General features: G+C 45.0%; 1 protein-coding gene across 1 annotated transcript; it reads left to right on the forward strand.

Annotated features, from left to right (window-relative positions):
• Positions 1-12: 12 nt before the first annotated feature.
• LOC143793509 (uncharacterized) lies at positions 13-27,988 on the forward strand. The gene is made up of 6 exons (XM_077280542.1): positions 13-159; positions 476-655; positions 1,534-1,692; positions 10,888-11,072; positions 11,195-11,312; positions 25,272-27,988. The coding sequence occupies exons 5-6, from the start codon at positions 11,246-11,248 to the stop codon at positions 27,689-27,691; spliced, it is 2,487 nt and encodes an 828-aa protein (XP_077136657.1). The 5' UTR covers positions 13-159; positions 476-655; positions 1,534-1,692; positions 10,888-11,072; positions 11,195-11,245; the 3' UTR covers positions 27,692-27,988.

A 27,988-nucleotide genomic window follows, 5' to 3' on the forward strand; every position in this document is an offset into this window, starting at 1 on the left:
TTCATCATGAAGACGCCGGCAGGACGAGATCCCTCCAGCTGATCCAGTGCTCATCCCTCCTCCCCCTGAATGACCCCGAGGATGGACGAGGACAGGGATGAGACCACCAGAAGATTATTCCACTTGGCCCTGGAGATCGTCTCCCTGCTGAGCGGAGAGGTAACTCCTCTACATTTCTATCAGCTTTATTGTGTTCTGTGACAAGTCCGACATCGGGAGGAGGAAATCCAGAATAGAGAGAAGGATTCTTTCCTGTAAGAGCAGTGATTGTGTGGAGCTCTCTGCCCGGAGGAGTTGTCATGGGGATTCCCTATAAGAGCTGTAGAGGGGCCGGGATGTCTGTCCGGAGGGGAATAATATTCCCGGTTATGGCCCCAGATTACTGGAGACGGTTATTGATCCCGGGATTTCTACTGATTGTCAGATCTGGAGTCGGGAAGGAATCTTCTCCCTAAGTGTCTCTCTCCATACACAGGATTACACACTAGTGAGGAAGACACCGGGGGACGGTGTGACTCCCATCATCCATCTCCAGGAGTCAGGAGGGCGGAGCCCGGGCCTCAACACAGAGCCTCCCCCGCACTCCCTGCTACATGAGAGGAACAAGAAGATCCTGGAGCTCAGCAACAAGATGATTGAGCTGCTGAGCGGAGAGGTGACTGCTGGGACATTATACAGGACTGGAGGATTCTGGGGGATGAGCGGAGAGGTGACTGCTGGGACATTATACAGGACTGGAGGATTCTGGGTGATGAGCGGAGAGGTGACTGCTGGGATATTATACAGCACTGGAGGATTCTGGGTGATGAGCGGAAAGGTGACTGCTGGGACATTATACAGGACTGGAGGATTCTGGGTGATGACCGGAGAGGTGACTGCTGGGACATTATACAGCACTGGAGGATTCTGGGTGATGAGCGGAGAGGTGACTGCTGGGACATTATACATGACTGGAGGATTCTGGGTGATGACCGGAGAGGTGACTGCTGGGACATTATACAGCACTGGAGGATTCTGGGTGATGAGCGGAGAGGTGACTGCTGGGACATTATACATGACTGGAGGATTCTGGGTGATGAGCGGAGAGGTGACTGCTGGGACATTATACGGGACTGGAGGATTCTGGGTGATGAGCGGAGAGGTGACTGTTGGGACATTATACAGGACTGGAGGATTCTGGGTGATGAGCGGAGAGGTGACTGTTGGGACATTATACAGCACTGGAGGATTCTGGGTGATGACTGGAGAGGTGACTGCTGGGACATTATGCAGCACTGGAGGATTCTGGGTGATGAGCAGACAGGTGACTGCAGGGACATTATAAAGGATTGGAGGATTCTGGGTGATGACAGGAGAGGTGACTGCAGGGACATTATACAGGATGGCACTGGAGGATTCTGGGTGATGAGCGGAGAGGTGACTGCTGGGACATTATACAGCACTGGAGGATTCTGGGTGATGAGCAGAGAGGTGACTGCTGGGATATTATACGCACTGGAGGATTCTGGGTGATGACGGTGTCGCTGTTGTCAGGTTCCTATAAGGTGTCAGGACGTCGCTGTCTATCTCTCCATGGAGGAGTGGGAGTATCTAGAAGGACACCAGGATCGGTACCAGGACGTGATGATGGAGGAGCTCCGGCCTCTTACACCACGAGGTGAGAAGCGAGGCTCCTTGTTGGCTCCGGTGGATGTGATGACGTCTCTCCGGCGTCGTCCTATAATAGATGAGTTTTCTCCAGACTTGCTCTGGTTTTCTCTACATTTTCTCCGTCTGACAACAGCTTTCATTTCCCTGATTATTTCCTTCTGATCTGTGAGTCGCGGTTTCTCCGCTGTCGTCTTCATCAGTCTTGAGTCTTCGTCCTCGGCGGCTTCTTTCAGAATCTTTCTCCTTCCTTAGAGCATCGGTCACATTTTGTCCTTCTGTCCGTTCTCTCCTGTGACTTCTTTCAGTCCCTAAGTCTGTCGTGGATTGTTACTCAGCAGAGTCGGGGTTAATTTACAGGTGATTTTCCCCCTAATCCGCTGTCGCTCGTCCGTCCCTCAGAATCGGCTCAATGTCGTCATCAGTCGTGGTCGGCGTCCGGCTCCTCCCTCTTGGCTGACACTTGTCTCCTTCCTTGGTCTTCTCCTTCATTCTCTCTCTTCTTCTTCTTTGTGACAAATCACTTTCTCCGTTCTGTGCACAAAGTCCTGGATAAATATCGGCACCGGACCGCCCCTCAGACCTGTAAACACGAGTGCCGTCCTGACATAAAGATGGGACGTGGTGGAGCCGATCACCCGTCAGTCTGACATGGAGGCTTTCCAGCTGTTCTCCGGCCCCCGCGTCTATTCCCCACTCGCTCTGCAGGTGTAGAAGCCAGAACTCTCCGTACTGGAGGAGAAGGTCGGATCACCGCTCACTCCTCCCTGTAGGTCAGGGGTCCCCAACCTGTAGCTCCAGAGCCTCCTGTGGCTCGCCGGCCTGTGATGTGGGTTCGCTGCTGTTCTGCCGGCTTACTGCTTTAGCACCAGATGTAGCTGCACACTATTAAGAGTAGATCTCTAGATGATGACTGTTGGTGGTAGTGCTGAAGAGAAGATCTGAATGAGGGTAAGACGGGAAACCCTGGAGCTTGGCATACGGCCGTGGCTGTGATTATCCCGGTAATGGAGGGCTCTGGGAGTCACTACTGTGAGTGTGGCAGGAGCTGAATGTAGCTGTCATGGCCTGAAAGGTTGGGACATCGGCTACAGGCGGTCATGTTCCTCTTTGAGGAGCGCGTTAGTTCACAGTACGGAGCGTTACAGGCCATGCAATGCCCCATGAGAAATAATTTCCTCTTCCCAGATGCGTCGTACATGTTCCGGTCATCACGCTGAATCACATGGTGATGGATTAAAGATGGCTGCTGTTTCTGGCAGCAGACCAACCCTGCACGTCATTACCGGGGACTGTCCCGCCTCGCCATGTCTGCCATCGCTGTGATTGGCCAGTCTATTCTGAGCCGCCAATCATTGCATGTTACCAATAAAGTTGCCAAAAAATAAAATGTGGCAGACTATGATTGGTAATGTCTGAGAGGGCACCAGTGACAATAGAGGGGGTGATCGCAGCGTCGCCTCTTTATTAACCCTTTTTGTTCCATTTGGTTTATTGGTTGTTACTGGCTGATCGCCATCAAGAGTTCATTTAACCCCTTTCTGACATCTGACGTAATATTCCGCCCATGTGCCCTGGACCTATTTGACCAGGGACAGATTATTCCATCATTGCGATCTGCACACACGGGGGGTGCGCGGGCGATCGCCACCGGTTGTCAGCTGATTCTGACTGCAGACACCCGGCACTATTTGCCAGTAGTAGCATTTTGGGAGATGGCTGAGGATCGACAGCCCCTCTGCCTTTGTATTGGAGACCCTGCAGTGTGACGTGGGGTCTCGATCGTTTCCATGGTGACCCGATATCGTCATGACAACATCCGGATCACCAGACCTAGGAAACTTGCTGATCATCCCCAGTGCATGATGAGCAAGTTTCTCTGTCAGTGCAGCGCTGATAGTTTCTGCAGCATGGGTATGCTGCTGCATCTCCATGCTATACAAGCGCTCAGCCTGAAAAAAATGATTGTCCTATAGTGGGACAAAGTAAAAAAAATATAAATAAATAAAAGTAAAACTTTTTTTAAATATGTGTAAAAATATTTTTTTTAAAAATCAAAAATAATGGAAAAATCAAAAGATATTGTATCTATAAATATTTGTATGAAAAAAATCTAAACAATAAAAGTACACACATTTGGTATCGCTGTGTCCATAACAAGCCAACCTATAAAACTGTCCCACTAGTTAACCCCTTTAGTGAACACCATAACAAAAATAAAAAACTAGGCAAAAAACAATGCTTTATCATCATACCGCCGAACAAAAAGTGGAATAACACGTGATCAAAAAGACGGATATAAATAAACATTGTACCTCTGAAAACGTCATATTGTCCCTCAAAAAACGACCTGCCATACAGCGTCATCAATGGAAAAATAAAAAAGTTACAGCTCTGAAAATAAAGCAATGCAAAAATAATTACTTTTCCTATAAAATAATTTTTATTGTATAAAAGCGCCAAAACATGAAAAATTATATAAATGTGGTATCGCTATAATCGTAGTGACCCAAAAAATAAAGCTGCTTTATCAATATTATTACACACGGAACGGCATAAACCCCCCCCCCCCCCCCCAAAAAAAAAAAAAAAAATTGCTGAATTGGTGGTTTTTGGTTATTCTGTCTCCCTAAAATCAGAATAGAAAGTGATCAAAAAATGTCATGTGCCCGAAAATGGTGCCAATAAAAACGTCAACTCGTCCCACAAAAAAGCAAGACCACACATGACTCTGTGGGCCAAAACATGGAAAAATTATAGCTTTTAAAATGTGATGCAAAAACTAGTTTTTGTAATGAAAAACTGTTTTTTAGTGTGTGACGGAGCCAAACATAAAAACTCGCTATAAATCTGGTATCGCTGTAATCGCACCGACCTGATGAATAAAGTCGCCTAATCACTTATATTGCACAAGGAACGGTGTAAAAAATAAATAAAACCAATTGTTCTCCTACTGTTGATTTCTTTTTTTATTCTGCCCCCAAAGATTGCAGTAAGGTTTGGCGCACATTTATCCTGCGCTCTATGCTGAGCGCTTACACCGGGGATTCCGTGTAAATCTCTGAAATATGTGATTCAGACGGAGCCTCCGTTGGAAGATCCCCTATAATGAGGCAGATGGAGGCACTACGGACGCCATAGATCCTGTGATCTGGCGGTGTCTGTCTTTTTAGGATTTCATAAAAGTGCTGTTGACCACAGTTTTTTGCACTTCTGTAAAGAAGGATACCACTGAACAGAGGCCAGACTGAGCCCAGAGTAACTCTGCTGCCTCATAGTGAATGGATCCCTCCGGGGTTTCATCTGTCACGTCACTCAGAGATTTAGATGGAAACCACAAAGTAAGTGCTCAGCGTAGAGCACAGGATAAATGTGATCATAAATGTTATGTAAAATGTTCCCAATAAAAGCTGCAACTCAATCCACAAAAAAGCAAGTCCCCACTCAGGTCCGTCATCTGTTAACGGAAATATAGGGGGCTTCCACGTTACTGGTAGCACAAAGGCTCTGGAAAAGCGAAATGGCTCCTCACCCTCCAAAAGAAATTCAGCAAATTCTCCGCTCCCAAATCCATATACCCCCCCTCCCTTCTGAGCCCCCATGTGCCTAACCACTTATTGCGTCCACGTTAGGCAGACTCTCATCACTACAGAAATGCCAAACTTTTGGGTGCATGCCTCCAGTAGCACGGGCTGGGCATAATGTACTGCTGACTGCAACGTACTGGTCACTGCAGCGTCCCGGTCACTACAACGGCAGTTTGCAATTTTCACTCGGCACCATTCATTGCTGCTTGTTTCTGGAAAACACCCATGGAGTCATAATTGCCGCTACACCTGTAGATAAATTCCCAAGGGGTATAGTTTCCAAAGTGGGGTCACTTGAGGGGGGATTCTGCTCTTCTAGCAATTAGGGGCTCTGTATATGGAGTCTGCAAACTTCTAGGACAATCTACTCCAGGAGGCAAATAGCGCTCCGTCCCCCCTGAGTCTCTCCGCATGGCTAAGTAGCACTGTACAGCCACATATGGGGTATTGCCACGTTCAGTAGAAATTGTGGGACAAATTTTGGTGCCATTTTTACCCACTTGTGTGAAAATGTAAAATCTGGGTCTAAAACTAAATTTTGATTTTTAAAGACACAGCTCTCTCATTGGTTGATATTCTTTTCACTTTTATTTTCAGATGTTCAAAATATTTCATCCAAATTAAAGAGAAATTTTACAGGAATAATTGTAACTCAGGAATAACTGTGACTTTTTCCATATACGACGTTTCTGCTCCTCCCGAGCCTTGTTCACATATAGGCACTATAAATAAAAACACATTTATATTAATATCCTATAATAACTGAAGGCTAACAGTTATGGGAGGATAAGGATGTAAGGAAATGGTTCTCCACAGGGACTATGTGCCCATATATTTGTTTTGGAAAATATAATTGATTTGTGACGCGGCCCCCTAAAAGAATTGGTTTTATGAGTTTTGTTCAGAAATTACTGATAAACGTTTAGCCCTTCTAACCTCCTAACAAATGCACTACAGGGTGCAGCAAGCCCATGTAGTAAAGATGGCGGCAGCACAGGTGCAAGATACTGATGAGACGCCACTCGCAGCCTCCCAACTCATGGAGGGGGGGATTGCTTAGTATTACATATTCATATGCCGGCTGCCTGACTTTGATGCGGGCTCGCACACTGAGCCTGCAACTTTCCCGGCAGATTATGGCTGATCATCTTGTGCCTCTAAAAGCTACAAGTGGAACTGAGCTCCACCAGCAACTCTTAACCTGTCAAATTCCGCTGTAAATCTGACAGCTGTATTTAACCAGCGCAGGGAGGGGGGGCGCGTCTTTCCACCCATCGGAGCGCCCATGACATGATCGCGGGGTGCCAGTGGGTTGTCATAGGCTGTCTCCTGAAGCCCCGCGTGCCCGTCATTACAATCCTCCTGTGAGATACAGTCCATGGCCGGCGTTCATAGGAGATCGTGATTTTCACTATACACCATGTTCCAAATTATTATACAAATAATATTTTTCTGGGATTTTCCTAAATGGTTGGTGCAAATAACAGTCAGTCTAATAAAAGTCATCACCCGTTAGATTATACATCGAATTTTATTGAAGAAACCTCCCAATGATAACAGTATGATCTCCAAAATGAGTAAAACCCCACAATGCACTGTTCCAAATTATTAGGCACAGTAGAATTTTAAACATTTGATATAAAGAACTGAAAAGTCTCATTTGTGGAATTTGCAGCATTAGGAGGTCACATTCACTGAACAAAAAAGCTATTTAACTCCTAAACATCCTAACAGGCCAAGTTACATGTAACATAGGACCCTTCTTTGATGTCACCTTCACAATTCTTGCCTCCATTGAACTTGTGAGTTTTTGGAGAGTTTCTGCTTGTATTTCTTTGCCTCCCAGAGCTGCTGTTTTGATGTGAACGGCCTCCCACCCTCATAGATCTTTTGCTTGATGATCCTCCAAAGGTTCTCTATAGGGTTGAGGTCAGGGGAAGATGGTGGCCACACCATGAGTTTATCTCCTTTTATGCCCACAGCAGCCAATGACTCAGAGGGATTCTTTGCAGCATGAGATGGGGCATTGTCAGCATGAAGATGATTTTGCTCCTGAAGGCACGTTTCTGCTTTTTATACCATGGAGGAAAGTTGTCAGTCAGAAACTCTATATACTTTGCAGAGGTCATTTTCACTCCTTCAGGAACCTTAAAGGGCCCAACCAGCTGTTTCCCCATGATTCTGGCCCAAAACATGACTCCTCCACCTCCTTTCAGACGTTGCAGCCTTGTTGGGACATGGTGGCCCTCCACCAACCATCCACTACTCCATCCATCTGGACCGTCCAGGGTTGCTCGACACTCATCAGTAAACAAGCCTGTATGGAAATTAGGAAATTAGTCTTCGTGTATGTCTGGGCCCACTGCAACCGTTTCTGCTTGTGAACACTGGTTAGTGGTGGCCGAATAGTAGGTTTATGCACCACAGCAAGCCTTTGAAGGATCCTACACCTTGAGGTTCGAGGGACTCCAGAGGCACCAGCAGCTTCATATATCTGTTTGCTTCTTTGTAATGGTATTTTGGCAGCTGCTCTCTTAATCCAATGAATTTGTCTGGCAGAAACCTTCCTCATTATGCCTTTATCTGCATGAACTCTGTCTGTGCTCTGTTTCCGTCACAAATCTCTTCACAATATGATGATCACTCGTAAGTTTTTGTGAAATATCTAATGTTTTCATACCTTGTCCAAGGCATTGCACTACTTAACGCTTTTCAGCAGCAGAGAGATCCTTTTTACTTCCCATATTGCTTGAAACCTGTGACCTGCTTAATTATGTGGAACATAATTTTTAAGTAGTTTTCCTTTAATTAGAATCCCCTAGAAAACTAATTATCCCATGTGTTTAAGATTGATTTCAGTGATGCCCTGAGACACAATACCATCCACGAGTTGATTTGAAAAACAAAACAATTAAATCTTTGACACTTAAATCCAATTTGCATAATAATTTGGAACATGGTGTACATCGCACAAGTGATCAGATGATCGCAGCTTCCAGTCACCTTAAGGGAACTATTATATCAAATAGAAGAAAAACGTTTTTAAAAATTTGAAAAAGAAATAAAACACATGTTCAAATCACCCCCTGTCACGTCACGTCCTTCTGGGAGATCTGGGGTTAGAAAATTACTATGTAGTATTAATCGCAAATCTTCCATTTAGCCTGTGTTTATGTCCCATAGTAAATGGATTTGGTTTCTTTTGGTGCTGAAGAGGTTAACAACCCTTTTTATGCTGGTCAGAAACATACAGCTCCATTTCATCTGCTTCTGATCTGGTCATTACCTCTCCCTATAAAACCTTCTATACCTTCTCTTCCTTACCAGTAAAACATTTGCTTCTTAGCTCCTTGGAGACATTGTGCTGAATTGTAGATCGTTTTTGCTACTGGAGATTGTTGCTGTCTTTAAGTCTATGCTTTCCTCCTTGTCCCATTCCTATCCTTCCCTTTATACCTCTCTACCTTTGGTGAGTGTTTGTATGTTTGTTGCTCTCTGTTACCACTGTCTCTTATGTGTTGATACACTAGCATTCTGTCCTGGGCCTCAGGGGGGAGGGAGAGGGGACAGCTTAGGGTATAACAGGAGAACAGTGAGGTCGGAGACCCAGGCCTCTCTACCTTCAAGACTGCCCCCGAAACCAGGCCAGGACAGTTTCCTTACCGAATGACTGTCATAGTGTGACCCATTAAAAATAAAACAATTAAAAATATATAAATAATAAACATTTGCTATTGCTACGTTCTTAAAGGGCACCTGTCACCCCGTTTTTTCCGTATGAGATAAAAATACTGTTAAATACGGCCTGAGCTGTGCATTACAACAGTGTATTTTGTGGACCCCGATTCCCCACCTATGCTGCCAAAATACGTTACCAAAGTAGCCGTTTTCGCCTGTCAATCAGGCTGGTCTGGTCAGATGGGCGTGGTGTCTTCCCCCAGATCTTGCTTAGTTTTCCGTTGGTGGCGTAGTGGTGTGCGCATGCCCAAGGTCCTGAATCCACTGCACAGGGGAGTTAAAAGAGCGCGATGTGCACTATTTCATTGGTGATCGGTGGGGGCGGCCATCTTCCTTTGGCCGCGCGTGCGCAGAAGCGGCGCTCTGCTGGCCGCGGCTTCAGGAAAATGGCCGAGGGATGCCGCGCGTGCGCAGACGGAGATCGCGGCGGCCATTTTCCTGAAGCAGAGTTCGCATCTCTGCGCACGCGCGGCATCCCGTGGCCATTTTCCTGAAGCCGCGGCCAGCAGAGCGCCGCTTCTGCGCACGCGCGGCCAAAGGAAGATGGCCGCCCCCACCGATCACCAATGAAATAGTGCAGATCGCGCTCTTTTAACTCCCCTGTGCAGTGGATTCGGGACCTTGGGCATGCGCAAACCACTACGCCACCAACGGAAAACTAAGCAAGATCTGGGGGAAGACACCACGCCCTTTTGACCAGACCAGCCTGATTGACAGGCGAAAACAACTACTTTGGTAACGTATTTTGGCAGCATAGGTGGGGAATCGGGGTCCACAAAATACACTGTTGTAATGCACAGCTCAGGCCCTATTTAACAGTATTTTTATCTCATACGGAAAAAAACGGGGTGACAGATGCCCTTTAAAAGTCCAATCTATCAAAATAGAAAGTAAATTAATCCGATCGGTCAATGGCGTAATAAGAAAAAAAAAAATAGAAATTGCAGAATTATAGTTTTCTGGCTCCACAACATTGCAAGAAAATTAAATAAGAGGTGAACAAAACGTCGTATCTACCCCACAGTGGCATCATTAAAATTCTCAGCTCAGCACAAAACATAATCCCTCACCCACCCCAGATCCCAAAAAGTGAAACTGTTACAGTTCTTGGGAAATGGCGACCCAAGAAAGAGATTTTATTTTTTTTTCAATGTATTTGTAATTTTTTTTTTACCACTTAAATAAGAAAAAGCCTATTGATGTTTGGTGTCTGTTACTTGTACTGACCTGGAGAATCATAGTGCAGGTCTGTTTTACTGTATAGTGAACATGATCAATAAAAATTACCCCAAAGATTTTAAATATTTTTTTTTTTGCAATTTCAACGCACTTAGAATTCCTACTTTCTACTTTTTAGTCCTCCTACTTTCCAGTAAATCGCATGATAAAATGAATGACCCCAACCAAAAATACAACTTGTCCCGCAAAAAACAAGCCCTCATACTGCTATGGGGACGGAAAAATAAAAAGTTATGGCTCTTGGGATACAGTGAAGAAAAAATGGAAAATTGCCATGGCGTGAAGGGGTTAAAGGGCATAAAATTTAAGTGTCAGTTTTTATTTTTTGTCAAAGCTTCATAAATAAACGCAAATCATATTAACGTAAATTTACCAGTAATGTAAAGTACAAAGTGTCACGAATAAAACAATCTCAGAATCACCGGGATTTATAGAAGCTCCAGAGTTATTACCTCATAAATTGACGCTGGTCAGAATTGTAAAATTTACCTGGCCGGGAAGGTGAAAACAGACCGGGGTTGAAGGGGTTAATGGGATGTTTGTTCAGATGAATATGTATTATGGGGCTTTTCTGTGGAATCTGACCAGACAATCTCTCCTCGGCTCCCCGTGTGCATCAGTAAGCGCCCATGACCCCGGTGCCTGCTCTCTAGTTGTCGTTTCTGCACATTGATAGGCAGTAACCGCTGCGTACCGGGGGCTCCCCACAACACGCTGAACGTAGAATTACCGGTTCATGTATTCAGTCTGTGTGTCTCCACAGATGGATCCAGGAGGAGAAATCCACCAGAGAGATGTCCCCGTCCTCTGTGTCCCCAGGACTGTCCGGAGGAGAATCACAACATCCCGGAGGATCATCAGGTAGACGGTGCTGAGCCCTGTACCGGATCTGTATATGGGGGGACATTTCTAATCGAGGTCATAGATTTCATAGATTTTGTTTCTTTCTTTTATTTTGCTGATTGTTACATCTGATATATCAGGAGGAAGATCCGACTAATAATAAAGTGAAGGATGAGACAGAAGAAGAAGCGATGACGAGGGGGGATCAGCCTTGTGTGACTGACGGGAAGGAGGAGATTCCGGAAGATGTTTCCACAGGTAATAATGACCGGCGGGTGATGATGGTGATAATGACTGGTGTGTAGTAATGTCCGGCGTGTGAGGAGTCTCCACTTCATTGAAGCTTTATCCGCTATCCACATCACAGCAGAAGCGTCCGGTGATGGCGCGTCTGCTCCTGTGGAGTCCGGCGGTGCACCGATGAATAACGGGGCCGCCTTCACACCTCTTAATGATTTAGGAAGCACAGATTTAGTTTTCCTTTACCTTTGTTCATAATACTTCTATCCTTTCTGTCCATATTTTTCTTCCACAAGTCCTGTGCTGCCATATAAATGACTGAGCTTGTGTTACAGGTTATGAATCTCTCCGTCCTATGGATGTCGGTGATGTAGCAGCCTCTGCCTGGTGCTCATGATTGACGACACATGTCACATGTAGAGTTGTCCTACCTGTCACCTGTGTTTGCCTCCTACACTGAGGCTGGCGTCCTGGATAGCAGCCCATGTAAAATGTAGGCTTGTAGCCTGGGGGAATCATGTTTGATAATTACTAACTTAGCGACCCATAGGTAGGTCACCCTGCCGTGGTTGATGGGCACACATGAATTGGCCAATTTATGTGCTAAGAACCTTCATTTTTGTAAGTACATTTTATTTACAATAAGCCAGCTCAAATCTCATGTATTAATATTATTTATTTATATAGCACCATTGATTTCATGGGGCTGTACATGAGAATGTGGGTTACATACAAATTTCAGATATCACAGTAAACGACCTAACAATGACAGACTGATACAGACGGGCGAGGACCCTGCCCTTGGGGACTTACATTCTACAGGATGGTGGGGAAGGAGACAATAGGTTGAGGGTTGCAGGAGCTCCGGTGTTGGTGAGGCGGTAGCTCCGGTAGTGGTGAGGAGGCAGTGGGGTCAGTGCAGACTGTCGGCTTTCCTGAAGAGGTGGGTTTTCAGGTTCCGTCTGAAGGATCTGAATGTGGTTGCTAGTCGGACGTGTTGGGGCAAAAAATTCCAGAGGATGGGGGATATTCGGGAGAAGTCTTGGAGGCGGTTGGGTGAGGAGTGAATAAGTGTGGAGGAGAGAAGGAGGTCTTGGGAGGACTGGAGATTACGTGAGGGAAGATATCGGGAGATTAGTTCAGAGATATATGGAGGAGACAGGTTATGGTTGGCTTTGTAGGTCAGTATTAGTAATTTGAACTGGATACACTGAGGGAATGGGAGCCAGTGATGTTGCAGTAGTCAAGGCGGGAGATGATGAGGGCATGCAGTAGATTGACGGTTGAGGAAAGGACGGATTCTGGAGATATTTTTGAGCTGGAGGCGACAGGAGGTGGAAAGAACTTGGATGTGCAGTTTGAAGGACAGGGCAGAGTCAAAAGTTACTCTGAGGCAGCGGACTTCCAGTACGGGGGAAAGTGTGATGTCGTTAATTGCGATAAATTGGTCAGGTATGGAAGATCTATGAGATGGAGGAAAGATGATGAGTTCAAATTTGTCCACATTGAGTTTGAGGAAGCGAGAGGAGAAGGAGGATATGGCTGATAGACACTCCGGGATTCTGGACAGCAGAGAGGTGACGTCTGGTCCAGAGAGGTAGATCTGAGTGTCATCAGCATAAAGGTGGTACTGGAATCCATGGGACTTTATGAGTTGTCCCAGGCCAAGTGTATAGATTGAGAAGAGTAGGGGTCCTAGAACAGAGCCTTGGGGGACTCCAACTGAGAGGGGGTGGGATGGGGAGGTAGTGTGGAAGTGGGAAATGCTGAATGTGCGGTTGGAAAGGTACGAGGAGATCCAGGATAGGGCGAGGTCTTTGATGCCAAAGGAGGAGAGGATCTGTAGTAGGAGGCAGTTGTCAACTGTGTCGAAAGCAGAGGACAGGTCTAGGAGGAGGAGTACAGAGTATTGCTCGTTGGAGCGTGTCCTAGCTGGCCATGTGAGCGGTCGCATAGCAGAGCGCTCCGGCTGCTAAAGAGTGATTTATCTTGTGCAGACACCGTGGGCCGGGCTTTTCGGCTGCTTACCGGCTAGCTGAGGGTCGGGGGAACTGTACGGTGCAGAGCGGTGGATCCGACAGTGGAAGAGATGACCAGGCGGCGGCAGAAAGACGCGGGAGCTGGCGATTTGGCGATGCAGGAGCCAGCCAAGATGGCGCCGAGGTCAGAGAGCAAGCTGATAAAGAAAACGCCGCATGCCATAGACGTATGGAAGTGGCGGCGAAGCTCCAGCAATATGCCAGAGTGGAGGCTGTGGAGGAGGCAGAGCAAGGAACCGGAGCTGGAGCTGATAAGGAGGAGGTGGATACAGTCCTGGCCGCAAAGCATGAGGTACAGAGGGGGAAGGAGAGAGGCAGCATGGCGGGGGCAAAAGGGGGATCTGAAGGTTTGATGCAGGAAAAGGAGCCGACCTTCAGAGATGTTATTGCGTTGATCTCATCGTGCCAGCAGTCCCTGAATTCCCTGACCCTGCAGATGCAGGAGGTAAAAGGGGACACAGCACAAATTAATGCAGCCCTGCAAAAGATGGACAGACGTATGGGAGCGGTGGAGGAGAGGGTGAGCACGGCAGAAGATCATATAGTTAAGCTGCAAAAAGCGGAGAAAAAGTTTGCCCAAGCAATATCAGAGCTCGCTGCCAAAAATGAGGATCTGGAAAACAGATCCAGAAGAAATAATATACGTATAGTGGGGCTGCCTGAAAAGACTGAGGGGAAAAACCCCACAGAGTTTGTTGAAAGCTGGCTGCTGGAGAAAATTGGGGGCGCAGTGCTGACAAAAGTTTTTGCTGTTGAAAGAGCTCATAGGGTCCCGCCGCAGCCCCCTGCCCCAAGAGCGAATCCCCGTACCATGCTTGCCAAAATACTGAACTACAGGGACAGAGACATTATCCTCAGAAAGGCTAGAGAAATGGAGGATCTGACGGCTGGAGGCCAAAAGATTGCCATTTACCCGGATTATTCTGCTGCAGTTCAGAAACAACGGATGAAGTTCACTGGGGTCAAGAGACGACTGAGGGAACTGGGAGTGCAATACTCTATGCTGTTCCCCGCAAAGCTGAGAGGTGGCTTTTGATAAGACCCACTTTTTCCTGACACCAGAGGATGCTACCCAGTGGATTGATACTAATGCTAAAAAACTCAAGGGAAAAGGCGATTGACATTTTATGGGGATCCAGATGGGAGATATTTCTCTGTTGTTGAAGGAGGGATATGCGCTTAATGGCATATTTGCCAGATGGTTGAGCAATTGTTGAGGAATGTGCCAGGCCATATTGAGTGTACGGCCAAAGAGGGCAGCAACGGTTAATAAATATGGGGGAGGAGGGTTCTGCGGGGTACTGCAAGTTTGATTTGAAGTTTCTCTACATATGTATATAAGTTGGATTGTTCTGAAAACAAAAATTGTGGGAAATTCTGTTTGCTTTGGCAGCGAGAGGTGGGTGAAGAGGGTAAAGCAAGGGAGAGTGTTCACAATGGGCGATGGAGCCCCACTATTGATAAGAGGTAGAATTTTTGGTATTGGATGGGTTAGGGGGGTAAGTTCGGGGTTGATGGGGGGGTGGGAGGGATTAGACAGCTCAAATTTGAAAATGAGGTTGCTATGAAGGATGATGAGCCACAGGATGGGGGGCCACACTAAAATATTGAGTTGGAATGTGAGAGGCCTTGCGGATGGGACCCGGCGGGCGGCGAGTCTACAGTATGTTCGAGAGCAGAGGGTCTCAATGATATGTCTGTTGGAAATGCATTTGGTGCATGAAAAAGTGGATGTATTAAAGAGACGCTGGATACAGAAGGCATACCACTCCATCTTCTCTGCGTATTCTAGGGGTGTGTCGGTGTTGGTACCCGTGGTAGTGCAGTATGAAGAGGTGACGGTACGGGTGGATGTGGATGGTCAGTATGTGGTGGTGCAATGTAAAATAAATGGAGTATTGATGTGTATAGCAGCAATGTACATTCCGCCCCCGTACTCAAGTAAGAAAATTAGGGAGGTGTTGAAATGGGTGGAATACCGATACCTTTTCTAATCATAGGGGATCTTAATAACATATGTGATGAATTTTGGGATAAAAATAATCCCCAGAACAGGACAGTGGGACATATTACTACGTTTGGGACTTATATTCGCGAAGTTGGTATGACTGACCTATGGAGAGTTAGACATGTTGGGGAAAGGGGGTATTCATGTTATTCACCGGATCATGGTACTCTATCAAGAATTGATCTGGCGCTGGGCAATTGTCTGTTGGATACTATGGTGGTGGATGTTCGATATTTACCCAGGGCTCTCTCGGACCATAGTCTGATTTGAAGTGGAGTTTCGACTGGTGGGAACGCGGGCTGTGGGCAGGAGAGAGTGGAAGTTTCACCCTAACTGGCTGCACAGTATAGATTTAGATAAGATAAAACAGGAGTTGGAGGAATATTTTGTGTTGAATGATGGGAGTGCAGATGTTCTTACCGTGTGGGAAGCTGTGAAGGCGTACTTGAGGACTACTGTTTAGAGATATTAGTAGATGTAAACGGAGGACGAGAGAGGCAGAGAGGACAGCGATTGATGGGCTGAGGGCAGCCGAGGATGAGATGGTGACATTGGGTACCCCTGAAGCTGGGAACAGATTAAAGGCAGCTCAGAATCACCTGGAAAAAGTTTTGCTAGAAAAGGCAGAAAGGAAGCGGGAGTTTCAGAAACTGGCGTATTATCAGGAAGGTGAGACTGTCGGTCACATGCTGTCGCTGGTGGCTTCTGCTCAAAGGAATACTTCGTTTGTTCACTCTCTGACTTCTGGGAATGGTAGGATTGTCTCCGAAAATTCGGAGATTCTGGGAGTCTTTGCGGACTTTTACACTGACCTATATTCCTCTCGGGTAGACGAATTGGCAGGAGACACAGTGGCGTTTCTTGAAGGACTGGCGCTTCCGAGGTTGAGTGATGTGGATAGAGAGAGCTTGGAGACTCCCATTACGGAGGAGGAACTGGGTCGGGCATTACAATCTTTGGCTAATGGGAAGGCGCCTGGTGTGGATGGATTTCCCGCTGAGATCTACAAAAATATGGGGGAGATGCTAATTCCCAGATTAAAGGTGGTCCTAGATGAGGCTAAGAGTAGAGGGTATCTGCCAGCATCCATGCGAGAAGCCATAATAATGGTAATTCCTAAGGAAGGGAAAGACTTAGAGCAGCCTGAATCATACCGGCGGATTTCCTTACTCACTGTTGATGTCAAGCTTCTGGCCAAGGTGTTGGCGACTAGGTTGACGAGTGTCATCTCCAGCCTGGTGCACCCAGACCAATCTGACTTTATGCCTGATAGATCCAAGGCGGTCAACCTACAGAGATTTTTATGAATCTGCAGCTTAGGTCCGACAACTGTGGCCAGAGAGTCATTGCATCTTTAGATGCCCATAAGGCATTCGACAGTGTGGAATGGGGATATCTCTGGCAGGTATTGCAGTGTATGGGGTTTGGCTCGCAGTTTGTGTCCTGGATACGGCTGCTATACTCGCGGCCGGTGGCTAGAGTCAGGGTGAATGGGGAGTTATCAAGGACTATACATTTAGCTACGGGAACGAGACAGGGGTGTCCACTTTCCCCTCTTTTGTTTGCCCTGGCTGTGGAACCGCTGGCTGCTAGGCTTCGACAGTCGGACGAGGTGTCTGGGTTTAAATATGGGATGATTGAAGAAAAGGTGGCGCTGTAGGCGGACGACATCCTACTGTTTCTGGCTGACCCGGTCGTTTCCTTGGGGGGGTGCCATTGGGCTTATTGAAAGATTTGGGCCATTGTCAGGGCTGATGATAAATTGGAGTAAGTCTATATTGTTCAAGGTAGACGATGTGGGGGACGAGGGGAGTGAGCCGCTGGAGGATGGGCGATTGAGGGTGGTAGGTCTATTTAAATATCTTGGGATATGGATCTCGATGCCTGTCGCGGACTACATGCATAAGAATCTGACTCCAATCTTAAGTATTCATAAGGCAAAAGTGGATGCTTGGATTAAGTTGCATTTATCTGTGGTAGGCAAGGTGAATCTCATCAAAATGATTCTGATGCCGAAAATCCTATATGTTCTCCATAACGCGCCAGTTTGGATACCACGGGGGAAATTTAGACAGATTAACTCCCTGTTTAGAAAGTTGGTATGGGGGGGACGTCACCCACGGATCAGGCTGGAGACGCTTCAGCGACCCAAGGATGAGGGGGGCTTGGCGCTGCCTAACCCAGAAGTATATTTTCTTGCAGCCCAGAGTCAGCACTTGAAGGGCTGGGCGTTTGAGGGCTCGTCCAGTGCGGTGCAGCAACTGATGGAAAAAGTTACAAACAGAAGACCGGTAGTGCAGTGTCTAGAGGATGGGTCCCTGGGGGCCTTGGGGAAATCGTATCCCACTATACTAGTGATATGTAAGTTGTGGGGGGTAGACTGAGACACATACGTGGGATTAGGGGTCTGACCAGGTTCTCCCCGATATGGCATAATAATAACTTACCGGAATTTGTCGCACTGGGGGTATTACCAGAATGGCAGACCATGGGAATTCAATATGTATATCAGATAATTGAGCAGGGGGAGTTAAAATCCTTTTCCCGATTGCGTGCAGAGTTTGGTCTTGGGCCTAAGGGGGAATATCAATATTTGCGGTTGAGGCACGCATTTGGAGTTCAGAATAGGGACCGAAATGTCAGTATTCAAAGGGATATAGTGTTGGAATATATCTGTGGTGAGGGGTCTACTAGGGGGGTTATTTCTACTCTTTATAAAGACTTGCTGCATATTTACCTTCTGGGATATCCGATCACGGCAAGAGCTAGGTGGGAGAGAGATGTGGGCCCAATGGAGAATGAAACTTGGGAATCGGTGCTGGAATGGGTCCCAAGGCTGTCACTGAGTGAGCCGTATAGGCTTTCACAGCTCTATGTGATACAGAGTCGATAAATCTCCGGAGGTGTTGTTTAAAGCAGGTTTACGTGACAACTCTGAATGCCCAAGGTGTAGGTCCGCAAATGCTGACATATTTTATATGATAAAAACTGGTATACACCTAAGTGTATGGGGGTACGCGCTGGACTATTAGCGAAACGAGATAAAAGCTGTGCATATAGTTCACAAGATGGCCATTGATAACAGTCTGAATTAGTGCCAATAGAGTGACCGGATAGATGCCAGTATCTCCACAATTTGTTACACACATATGAACAAAGGGTAAATAATAGGTGTATTCCTACCTCCAGATCATGAGGCAGAGGGACACAGCGGTGCCTGAACCCTGAAGAAGGAGACAGGCGTCTCAGAAACGCGTTGGTTGTTTATGTCCTAGCTGCACATCGTACTCACTCCCCGGGGGATTACGGTCACGTGACTTACTACGTCACACAGGTCCTGCGCACCGCCCGCACTCACCGCTGAGTATACACGCGGCGTCGGTTCTGCAGGATCTCATCTTTACCAGAAGGTTAGTCAGTGGTGGCTTGCTACCGGCCGGGGCAGCCACCTGCTCATTATATCCTTTCCACCAGCAAGGATTTGGAAACTGTAAGAAAAACAGGAGCACCGCTGTGTCCCTCTGCCTCATGATCTGGAGGTAGGAATACACCTATTATTTACCCTTTGTTCATATGTGTGTAACAAATTGTGGAGATACTGGCATCTATCCGGTCACTCTATTGGCACTAATTCAGACTGTTATCAATGGCCATCTTGTGAACTATATGCACAGCTTTTATCTCGTTTCGCTAATAGTCCAGCGCGTACCCCCATACACTTAGGTGTATACCAGTTTTTATTTATTTTTTACAAGCCATTTGTGGAGGTTTGTTGGTACCGCCGCAGGAATTTATATTAGCGGTGACACTTTGCGCCACCTCTTTTAATTATTTATATATTTTATATGATGTGGACATGTCCAAGACTGGCTGCTTTTTGGTTGGTAGTTTTGAGTCAAGTGGAAAGTGCGTACAAATGCACGGTGCCAAGAGATCCATTGGGTGTGCTTGCTGGGATGTGTGGATGAGATTGGAGTGGATAACAACCTGAAGATTGCCATTGCCAGATTACTGTATATGGCCCGAAAGGTAATAGCGCGAAATTGGATTAAGGATGAGCCGCCTACAAGAAGGGAATTTCTTCAGTATGTAAAACAGGGCCTAATATTAGAAAAAGGGATTTATAAGAAAAGAGGGAAATTAGGAACCTTTGATAAATTGTGGTCTCCGTGGCTTGTCATGGGATAGGTTTACTATTAAAGAAGGATGCATAATATGAGGCATGCAGATCTACATGTGATGATAGTAACTTTATAGTCCTGATGGTTCAGTTAATAAAGGAGGTGGGCTCTCTGTTTGGGAGGGGGTGGTTTAAGTTGGGAATGGGGGGGTTTGGTTTGGGGTGAAAACTTCGTATTGAAATATAAGAATGTAACAAGTAAATTGTCATGTGATTCTAAATAAAAATTATTTGAGTTAAAAAAGAGTATTGCTCGTTAGCTTTGGCTGTAAGTGGGTCGTTAGTGATTTTGGTCAGGGCTGTCTCAGTGGAATCATGGGGATGGTAACCACATTGTAGATTGTCAAAGAGCAAGTTAGATGAGAGGTGGGAGGAAAGTTCAGCGTGGACGTGCTGCTCCAGGAGTTTGGAAGCGAATGGGAGCAGCGATATTGGGCGATAGCTGGACATAGCTGTTGGATCGACGGTTGGCTTTTTAAGGATAGGCTTGATTGTGGCATGTTTGAAAGCAGAAGGGAAGGTGCCAGAATATAGTGATAGGTTGAAGAGGTGGGTTAGGGATGGGATAAGAATGGTGGTGAGGTTGGGGAGGAGGTGGGATGGGATGGGGTCCAGTGCACTAGTGGTGAGGTGTGATTTGGAGAGCAGACACTTAAGCTCCCTGTCACGAAAAGGGGGGGTGACCTTTGGTTGACACACAGAAATCACATTGCAGGGGGCTTATCTTAGTTATCCCACCACTGCTACACTGATGAAAACACAAACAAGGCTATTGACCTATCAGTTTACCGCAGGGGCTTATTTTAGTTATCCCACTGCTGCTACAATATGTCACGAACTGCAGGGATTTATGTATATTCTGCTTTCCAGTTTCGCTTCAGAACTTGCAGCTCTCTAGCGCCCCCTTACACTCAGGTCAGTCAGGGAACTACACCTCAGATAAGTCGCCGGATGGGCCACTTTGCTGTGGACTGGCTAGCAGGCGCGCTGCAGCAAGGGAATTATAAATGCTCAGGCCGCAGGCAGACAATAGCTTATAAAACCACGTTCCGTTGCTGCCAACTTTACCCACCTAGCCCAGAACACACTTATCTGCCACCAGCTAATCCGGTAAATGCGGAGAGCCAAGCGGGAACAGCGTGCCGGCATATATGGCGAAGATGCGGCATCCACCGCTAGTCAGCTCAGACTACATTAAATCACAAACAAACTCTCCATAAGTTGAGTGCCTAGTTTTATTTTCTTCTGTATCTATGGTGTGGGACCCTACTTAGGCACCACGACTGGCAGTGCATACGGTGTTTTTCTATATTGAGACCCTACTGTAGCATGCTAAATGCTGTATGAAGTTTCACTGCTCAAAAAAATTCTGTTAGAAAGCAAGGCAAATTTGCACACCTGAGATGGACGTATAAGACTGCAGCATAAATATAGCGATGCTATTGAGATCCAACAAGTCTGGCTGTAGCTTTTGACGCACAACTGCCACAGTATAAATGGTGTATTATATTTCCCGGCTCAGAACAATTTGCAGGATTAAGAGCAAAAATAATTTTATTAGCTCTGATATGGGCTTCTGGTATTAGTTTCAGTATAAAGGATATACAATTCCCCCTAACTAGTGATGAGCGAGTGTACTCGTTGCTCGGGTGACCTCCGAGTATTTATGACAGCTCGGAGATTTAGTTTTCATCATGGCAGCTGAATAATTTACAGCTACTAGCCAGCTTGATTACATGTGGGGGTTGCCTAGCAACCAGGCAAACCCCACATGTACTCAGCGTGGCTACTAGCTGTAAATCATTCAGCTGCCATGATGAAAACTAAATCTCCGAGCTGTCATAAATACTGGGAGGTCACCCGAGCAACGAGTACACTCGCTCATCACTACCCCTAACCTGTCCTACACAATCCCTTCATCACAACCTCTCTAACAGCAGTATTGCTATTTATTATTATTAGCCCTAAGAAGGGCGGTTGTTGTTGGACTTCACAGAAATATAAATGTGGCTGAATTTCTTGCTCATACGTAGCTACAATTCTGTCCCTCTCATGAGCACCTCTCCCTACGCTGGCTGTGTCTGGGGTACAGTGTGCTGAGTATGGCGTCACTGATCTTATATAGATATATAATGCCGCAACCACACACATGCTTGCTCATCAATAATTATTACATTACCGAGCTCCGAGATGACGGCTTCTTCTGATAAGATTCTGTCAACATCGAAGAACTGTCAACCCGAGTCAGGGTAAGGCACTGAAAGACCCAAACCAAAAAAATGTGCCTGGAATTGTAACACAGGCTGAATAAAAATGTAAACTTTATTTAATACAAAACATAAAAGCATATAGTAAAATCCCAAAGTACAGACACAAGGACAAATAGGTGACTGAGCCACTGTAGGACTCCCAATAGTAAAAAGTCTCACTCGTATGACAACATGTATATAAACACTGAATAAATACACATGCCAGAGCCAGTATGTGAGTCTCTGCAAGGAGAAACTTTACCCCTTAGACCTCAGTCCAGAGCTTCTCACCTAACCAAATCGGTTCTCATACTTTGCACTGACGAAGGCCAATACTCCGAAACACTGTGTTTGCAAATTGAGTTTCTGATGTGGCTTTTAGCTTAAGTCACATTTCAAGGCCTGTTAACGGGTCGATGGGGACTTAAAGGATTGCTTCTTCCAATAGGTGGCGCTATAGAGTTCAAGTACTTTTTGTCTCTGAAGAGGCAATTTGCATATACTTAAGGAAGGAATAGACAAAGTATATACAGTGTGGGCTATGTATGTGGATACACCTAACTAAAATGGGAATGGTTGGTGATATCAACGTCCTGTTTGTGGCACACAAGTTTTCCCACTCCCATATACTAATCAAAATGGGTGGTGACCAAGGCAGCCATTTTGAAGTCGGCCATTTTGTTTTGCCCATTCTGCAAATTCAGCATGCCGATCTGGGTCATCCTTGTTGAGATGAGGCAGCAGCTGGATTTTGTAAGGTGTCATTTGTGAGTAGTTAATATCCGCCGAAGGGATGTTCGACTGTTGCCAGATTGGCGCGCTGAATTTGCAGAATGGGCAAAATAAAAATTGGAGCAGGATCCTCAGTTTACACAGAACATTATGTTCAGTGATGAGGCAAACTTTTTTTGGGTGGGCCATTTATATAGATACACCTTAATCAAATGGGAATGGTGACAGTTTTCTTGCATAGGGTGTCTTGCATTGAAATCTGCTGCAGTGACCCGGGTACTGTGTTCACCAGACATCAACACAATTTCTATCCGCTCCTCATGTGTCAACCTCTGCGACATGTCAATGGCTGTAAACAAAGAGAAACTTATAAATAACTCATGAAAGAATAAAGTTACACTAAAACCAACCTCACCATTGTTTGTCTTGTGAAATTCTCAATAAGTTTGATGTCACATGACCCTCTTCCCATTGGAAAAAATAAAGTTGGATTCAAAATGTCTGACTTCAAAATGGCCGCCATGTTCACCACCCATCTTGAAAATTTTCCCCTCCCATATACTAATGTTCCACAAACAGGAAGTTGATATCACCAACCATTCACATTTTATTTAGGTGTATCGATATACATGGCCCACCCTGTACTTTATGCACGTGATGTAGCATGTGATCACCCAATGACTATGACCATATAGTAATGGAGATTATAGAGCTTTCCATAATATAACCTACAGATGAGTCACAAACAGTTACAGAACAGAGTATAGATATTAGTGAACAAACTCACCCACCAAATACCTGATGTACATTTCACAAATGGTGTTTGGTGGGTGAGTTTGTGCGTCATAGTTTACTAATTACTATCGCCTGCAGTCCTCGTGATGGAAATGACAATGCGATTCATTAGAAGAGGCCATCTTACACTGCTCTATGGACCGATTCTCATACTCGCTTGCCCATTACAAGCACTTTTAGTGGTGGACAGGGGGAGCATGGGCAGTCTAACCATCCAGCATTAACTATTTCAATGCTTTGTGCTACTGTAGGTTTTTTTTTTTCCCCTGGACCAGTTTACTTTTCAGACATGCTGATCTAGTTACCTTGTCAGAAGTTTGACCCTTTTTCCTGATTCCAACGCATAAACTTTATTGATGACTTGTCACTTCCTCCAAAAATTGAGTTTAATACCTGTGCTCTCCTGATTCTTCAGCTGTTTTCTGTTTTGTACTGCGTCACTCTATTGAAGAGATATTCAGATTTGTTCTTTCTGGAGTGCACCATGTGAAATCTTTACTCTGCAGCCCCGCTGGGCGTTCTTCAGAGTCTTCTCTGGGGACATACGCTTTCACCCCTCCCAGATTCTGCTAATCACAGCTCAACATCTGATGCAGCAGTCTGAGGATGCCAAGCTGTGATTAGCAGCATCTGGGAAGGCTGGAGAAATCGCATGTCCCCAGAGACGACTGAAAAACGCAGAGATTTCACATAGCGCGCTCCAGAAAGAGCAAATGTGAATATCTCTGCAAAGGAGTGACACAGAGCTGAGCAGAAGAATCACCAGAGCTCAGGGATTTTGACAAGGTATTTATCTCAATTATTTTTTCTAACATGCAACAGGTCCTCGTTAAAGGGAGCCTTTAAAAGGAACCTGTCACCCCCAAAATGGAAGTTGAGCTAAGCCCACCTGTATCAGAGGCTTATCTACAGCATTCTGTAATGCATTCTGGAATGCTGTAGATAAGCCCCCGATGTATCCTGAGAGATGAGAAAAAGAGGTTATGTTATACTCACCCAAGGGCTGTCCAGGTCCGATGGGCGTTGTGGTCCGGTCCGGGGCCTCCAATCTTCTTACGATGACGTCCTCTTGTCTTCACACTGCGGCTCCAGCGCAGGCATACTTTGCCCTGTTGAGGGCAGAGCAAAGTACTGCAGTGCGCAGGTGCCCGTAAAGGTCAGAGAGGCACGGCGCCTGCGCACTGCGGTACTTTGCTCTGCCCTCAAAAGGGCAGACAAAGTGCGCCGGAGCTGCGGCGTCAAGACAAGAAGAGGACATGATCGTAAGAAGATGGGAGGCCCCGGACCAGACCGCGACGCCCATCGGATCGGACCGCCCGCCCAGGTGAGTATAATCTAACCTCTTTTTCCTCATCTTTCAGGTTACATCGGGGGCTTATCTACAGCATTCCAGAATGCTGTAGATAAGCCCCTGATGCCGGTGGGCGTAGCTCAACTTCCATTTTGGAGGTGACAGGTTACCTTTAATTAGGATTTATCCCCTTAATGTACCTTCAGTGCTATTGCAGTCTTCTAAGGTTTCCTATCATGGCCTCAGGCATTCTAAGGACATGATTACGGTGCATGGAGCTTGACTGTTCCTGGATGTAGAGTCACCTTTGTGATTAATCGATCTCATTTGCATATGGTTATGAAATTTTAAAGCTCCATTTTTAATTGTGTGGACTCTTTTCTACACTATGGGCATGATAGGAAGCTTGAGAGAGAATGGCACTGGTGGTACATTAAGGAGGTAACCCCTGATGACAGGTTCTTGCTGTCTAATCTCTGCCACCCCTGACTTGTGCCAATATCACCAGTTTGTGTTATTCACTTTACCCGTCATTGTGTTAATGTTATAGCATGTAGTTGTCTTCCTTATTACCGGTACTTTCACTGACGATTGTCTTCATTGTGAGCTCCATAAAATAAATGTAGAAATCCATTTTTATGTTGTTGAAAAAATCACATCCAATTTATCTTTCATCTTTATAGGAAATCCTTGTGAGAACAACGGTTTATCACCAAACTGTAAAAAAGAAGATATCAGGAAGCACTCTAATAGAGAAAACCTTTTTACCCTTCATGGACCTCCTGGACGTCACAGCACTTCACTTTGTAATAATTCTAATCATGAGGAACCCTCTCCTGAGCAATCTCGCATTGTTACCACAATTCCAGGAGCCAAAATGGATACAAGATTTCAGTGTGACAAGCAAATCACTAAAAGCTCAGATTTTTCAAAACCAAGAAAGCACAAAGGAATAAAGCCATACTCCTGTTCAGAATGTGGGAAATGCTTTACAAAGAAATCACAATGTGTTATGCATAAGCGAAGTCACAAAGGAGAAAAGCCATTTTCATGTTTGGAATGTGAGAAGTCCTTCACAAATAAAAGGAAGCTTATTAGACATCAGATAATTCACACAAGAAAAAAAAAATTTCCATGTTCAGAATGTGAGAAGTCCTTTAAAGCTAAATGGACTCTTAATATACATCAGAGAATTCATACTGGTGAAAACCTTTATTCATGTTCAGAATGTGGGAAAAGCTTTACATATAAAGGGAGGCTCATAAAACATCAGAAAATTCATACTGGAGAGAAGCCATATTCATGTTCAGAATGTGGGAAATGCTTTACAGATAAAGGGACTCTTACTGTTCATCAGAGAATTCACACAGGAGAAAAACCATTTTCATGTTCAGAATGTGGGAAGTCTTTTATAGACAAAGGGAATCTTAATAAACATCAGAAAATTCACACAGGAAAGAAGCCATATTCATGTTCAGAATGTGGAAAATGCTTTAAAATTAAATTTAGTCTTATTACACATCAGAGAATTCACACAGGAGAAAAGCCATATTCATGTTCAAAATGTGGGAAATCATTTATGTATAAATCAAGTCTTGCTACACATGAGAGAAATCACACAAGAGAAAAGCCATATTCTTGTTCAGAATGTGGGAAATCATGTATGTATAAATCAATTCTTGATACACATGAGAGAACTCACACTGGAGAGAAGCCGTATTCATGTTCAGAATGTGGGAAATCATTTATGTATAAATCAACTCTTGATACACATCGGAGAATTCACACTGGAGAGAAGCCGTATTCATGTTCAGAATGTGGGAAATCATTTATGTATAAATCAATTCTTGATACACATGCGAGAATTCACACTGGAGAGAAGCCGTATTCATGTTCAGAATGTGGGAAATCATTTATGTATAAATCAATTCTTGATACACATGAGAGAATTCACACTGGAGAGAAGCCGTATTCATGTTCAGAATGTGGGAAATGTTTTAAAATTAAATCAAATTTAGTTGTACATCAAACAACTCACACCGGGAAGAAACCGTTTTCATGTTTACAATGTGAAATGTGCTTTTCACATAAAACACAACTTCTTAAACATCAGAGAATTCACACAAGAGGAAAGCCGTATTCATGTTCTGAATGTGGGAAATCCTTTACATGTAAATCAAGTCTTAATACACATGAGAAAATTCACACTGGAGAGAAGCCGTATTCATGTTCACTATGTGAGAGACGTTTTATACAAAAATATAATCTTGTCAAACATCAGAGAATTCACACTGGAGAGAAGCCGTATTCATGTTCACACTGTGAGAAATGCTTTTCAGCTAAAACAAGTCTTGTGACACATGAGAGAAGACACACAGGAGAGAAGCCGTATTCATGTTCAGAATGTGGGAAATCTTTTACATGTAACTCAAGTCTTGCTAAGCATGAGAGAATTCACACAGGAGTAAAGCCGTATTCATGTTCTGAATGTGGGAAATCTTTTAGAATTAAATCAAGGCTTGCTGCACATGAGATAATTCACACTGGAGAGAAACCGTATTCATGTTCCGAATGTGGGAAATCTTTTACATGTAAATCAAGTCTTACTATACATGAGAAAATTCACACTGGAGAGAAGCCATATTCATGTTCACTATGTGAGAGACGTTTTATACAAAAATATAATCTTGTTCTACATCAGAGAATTCACACTGGAGAGAAGCCGTATTCATGTTCACACTGTGAGAAATGCTTTTCAGATAAAACAAGTCTTGTGACACATGAGAGAAGACACACAGGAGAGAAGCCGTATTCATGTTCAGAATGTGGGAAATTTTTTACATGTAACTCAAGTCTTGCTAAGCATGAGAGAATTCACACAGGAGTAAAGCCGCATTCATGTTCTGCGTGTGGGAAATCTTTTAGAGTTAAATCAAGGCTTGCTGCACATGAGAGAATTCACACTGGAGAGAAGCCGTATTCATGTTCCGAATGTCGGAAATCTTTTACACGTAAATCAAGCCTTACTACACATGAGAAAATTCACACTGGAGAGAAAGCCGTATTCATGTCCTCTGTGAGAGACGTTTTTTCCAAAATATAATTTTGTTTTACATAAGGGAACTCCTGAAGGAAAGAAATTGTAATTATGTTGACTGTGTTTTGTGAAATGCAATAAACGGTGGAAGGCTCAGGAGTGTCATACATGTATTTTAAGGGCAGTTGAAGACATTGAACCATGTTAAATTTTTGCTGAATCGATTTGGTTCCAAATCGCAATTTATGGGCAAATTGAATCCAAAACAAATTTTGGGGAAAAAAATAAAATGATCTGGATGTTTAAAGGGGATGTTCCCCCATCTTGAGCATGTTAAACTGCTCACATCATGGCATAGTGGCT

The sequence above is a fragment of the Ranitomeya variabilis genome, chromosome 1 (genome assembly GCF_051348905.1).
Source record: "Ranitomeya variabilis isolate aRanVar5 chromosome 1, aRanVar5.hap1, whole genome shotgun sequence".
NCBI lineage: Eukaryota > Metazoa > Chordata > Amphibia > Anura > Dendrobatidae > Ranitomeya > Ranitomeya variabilis.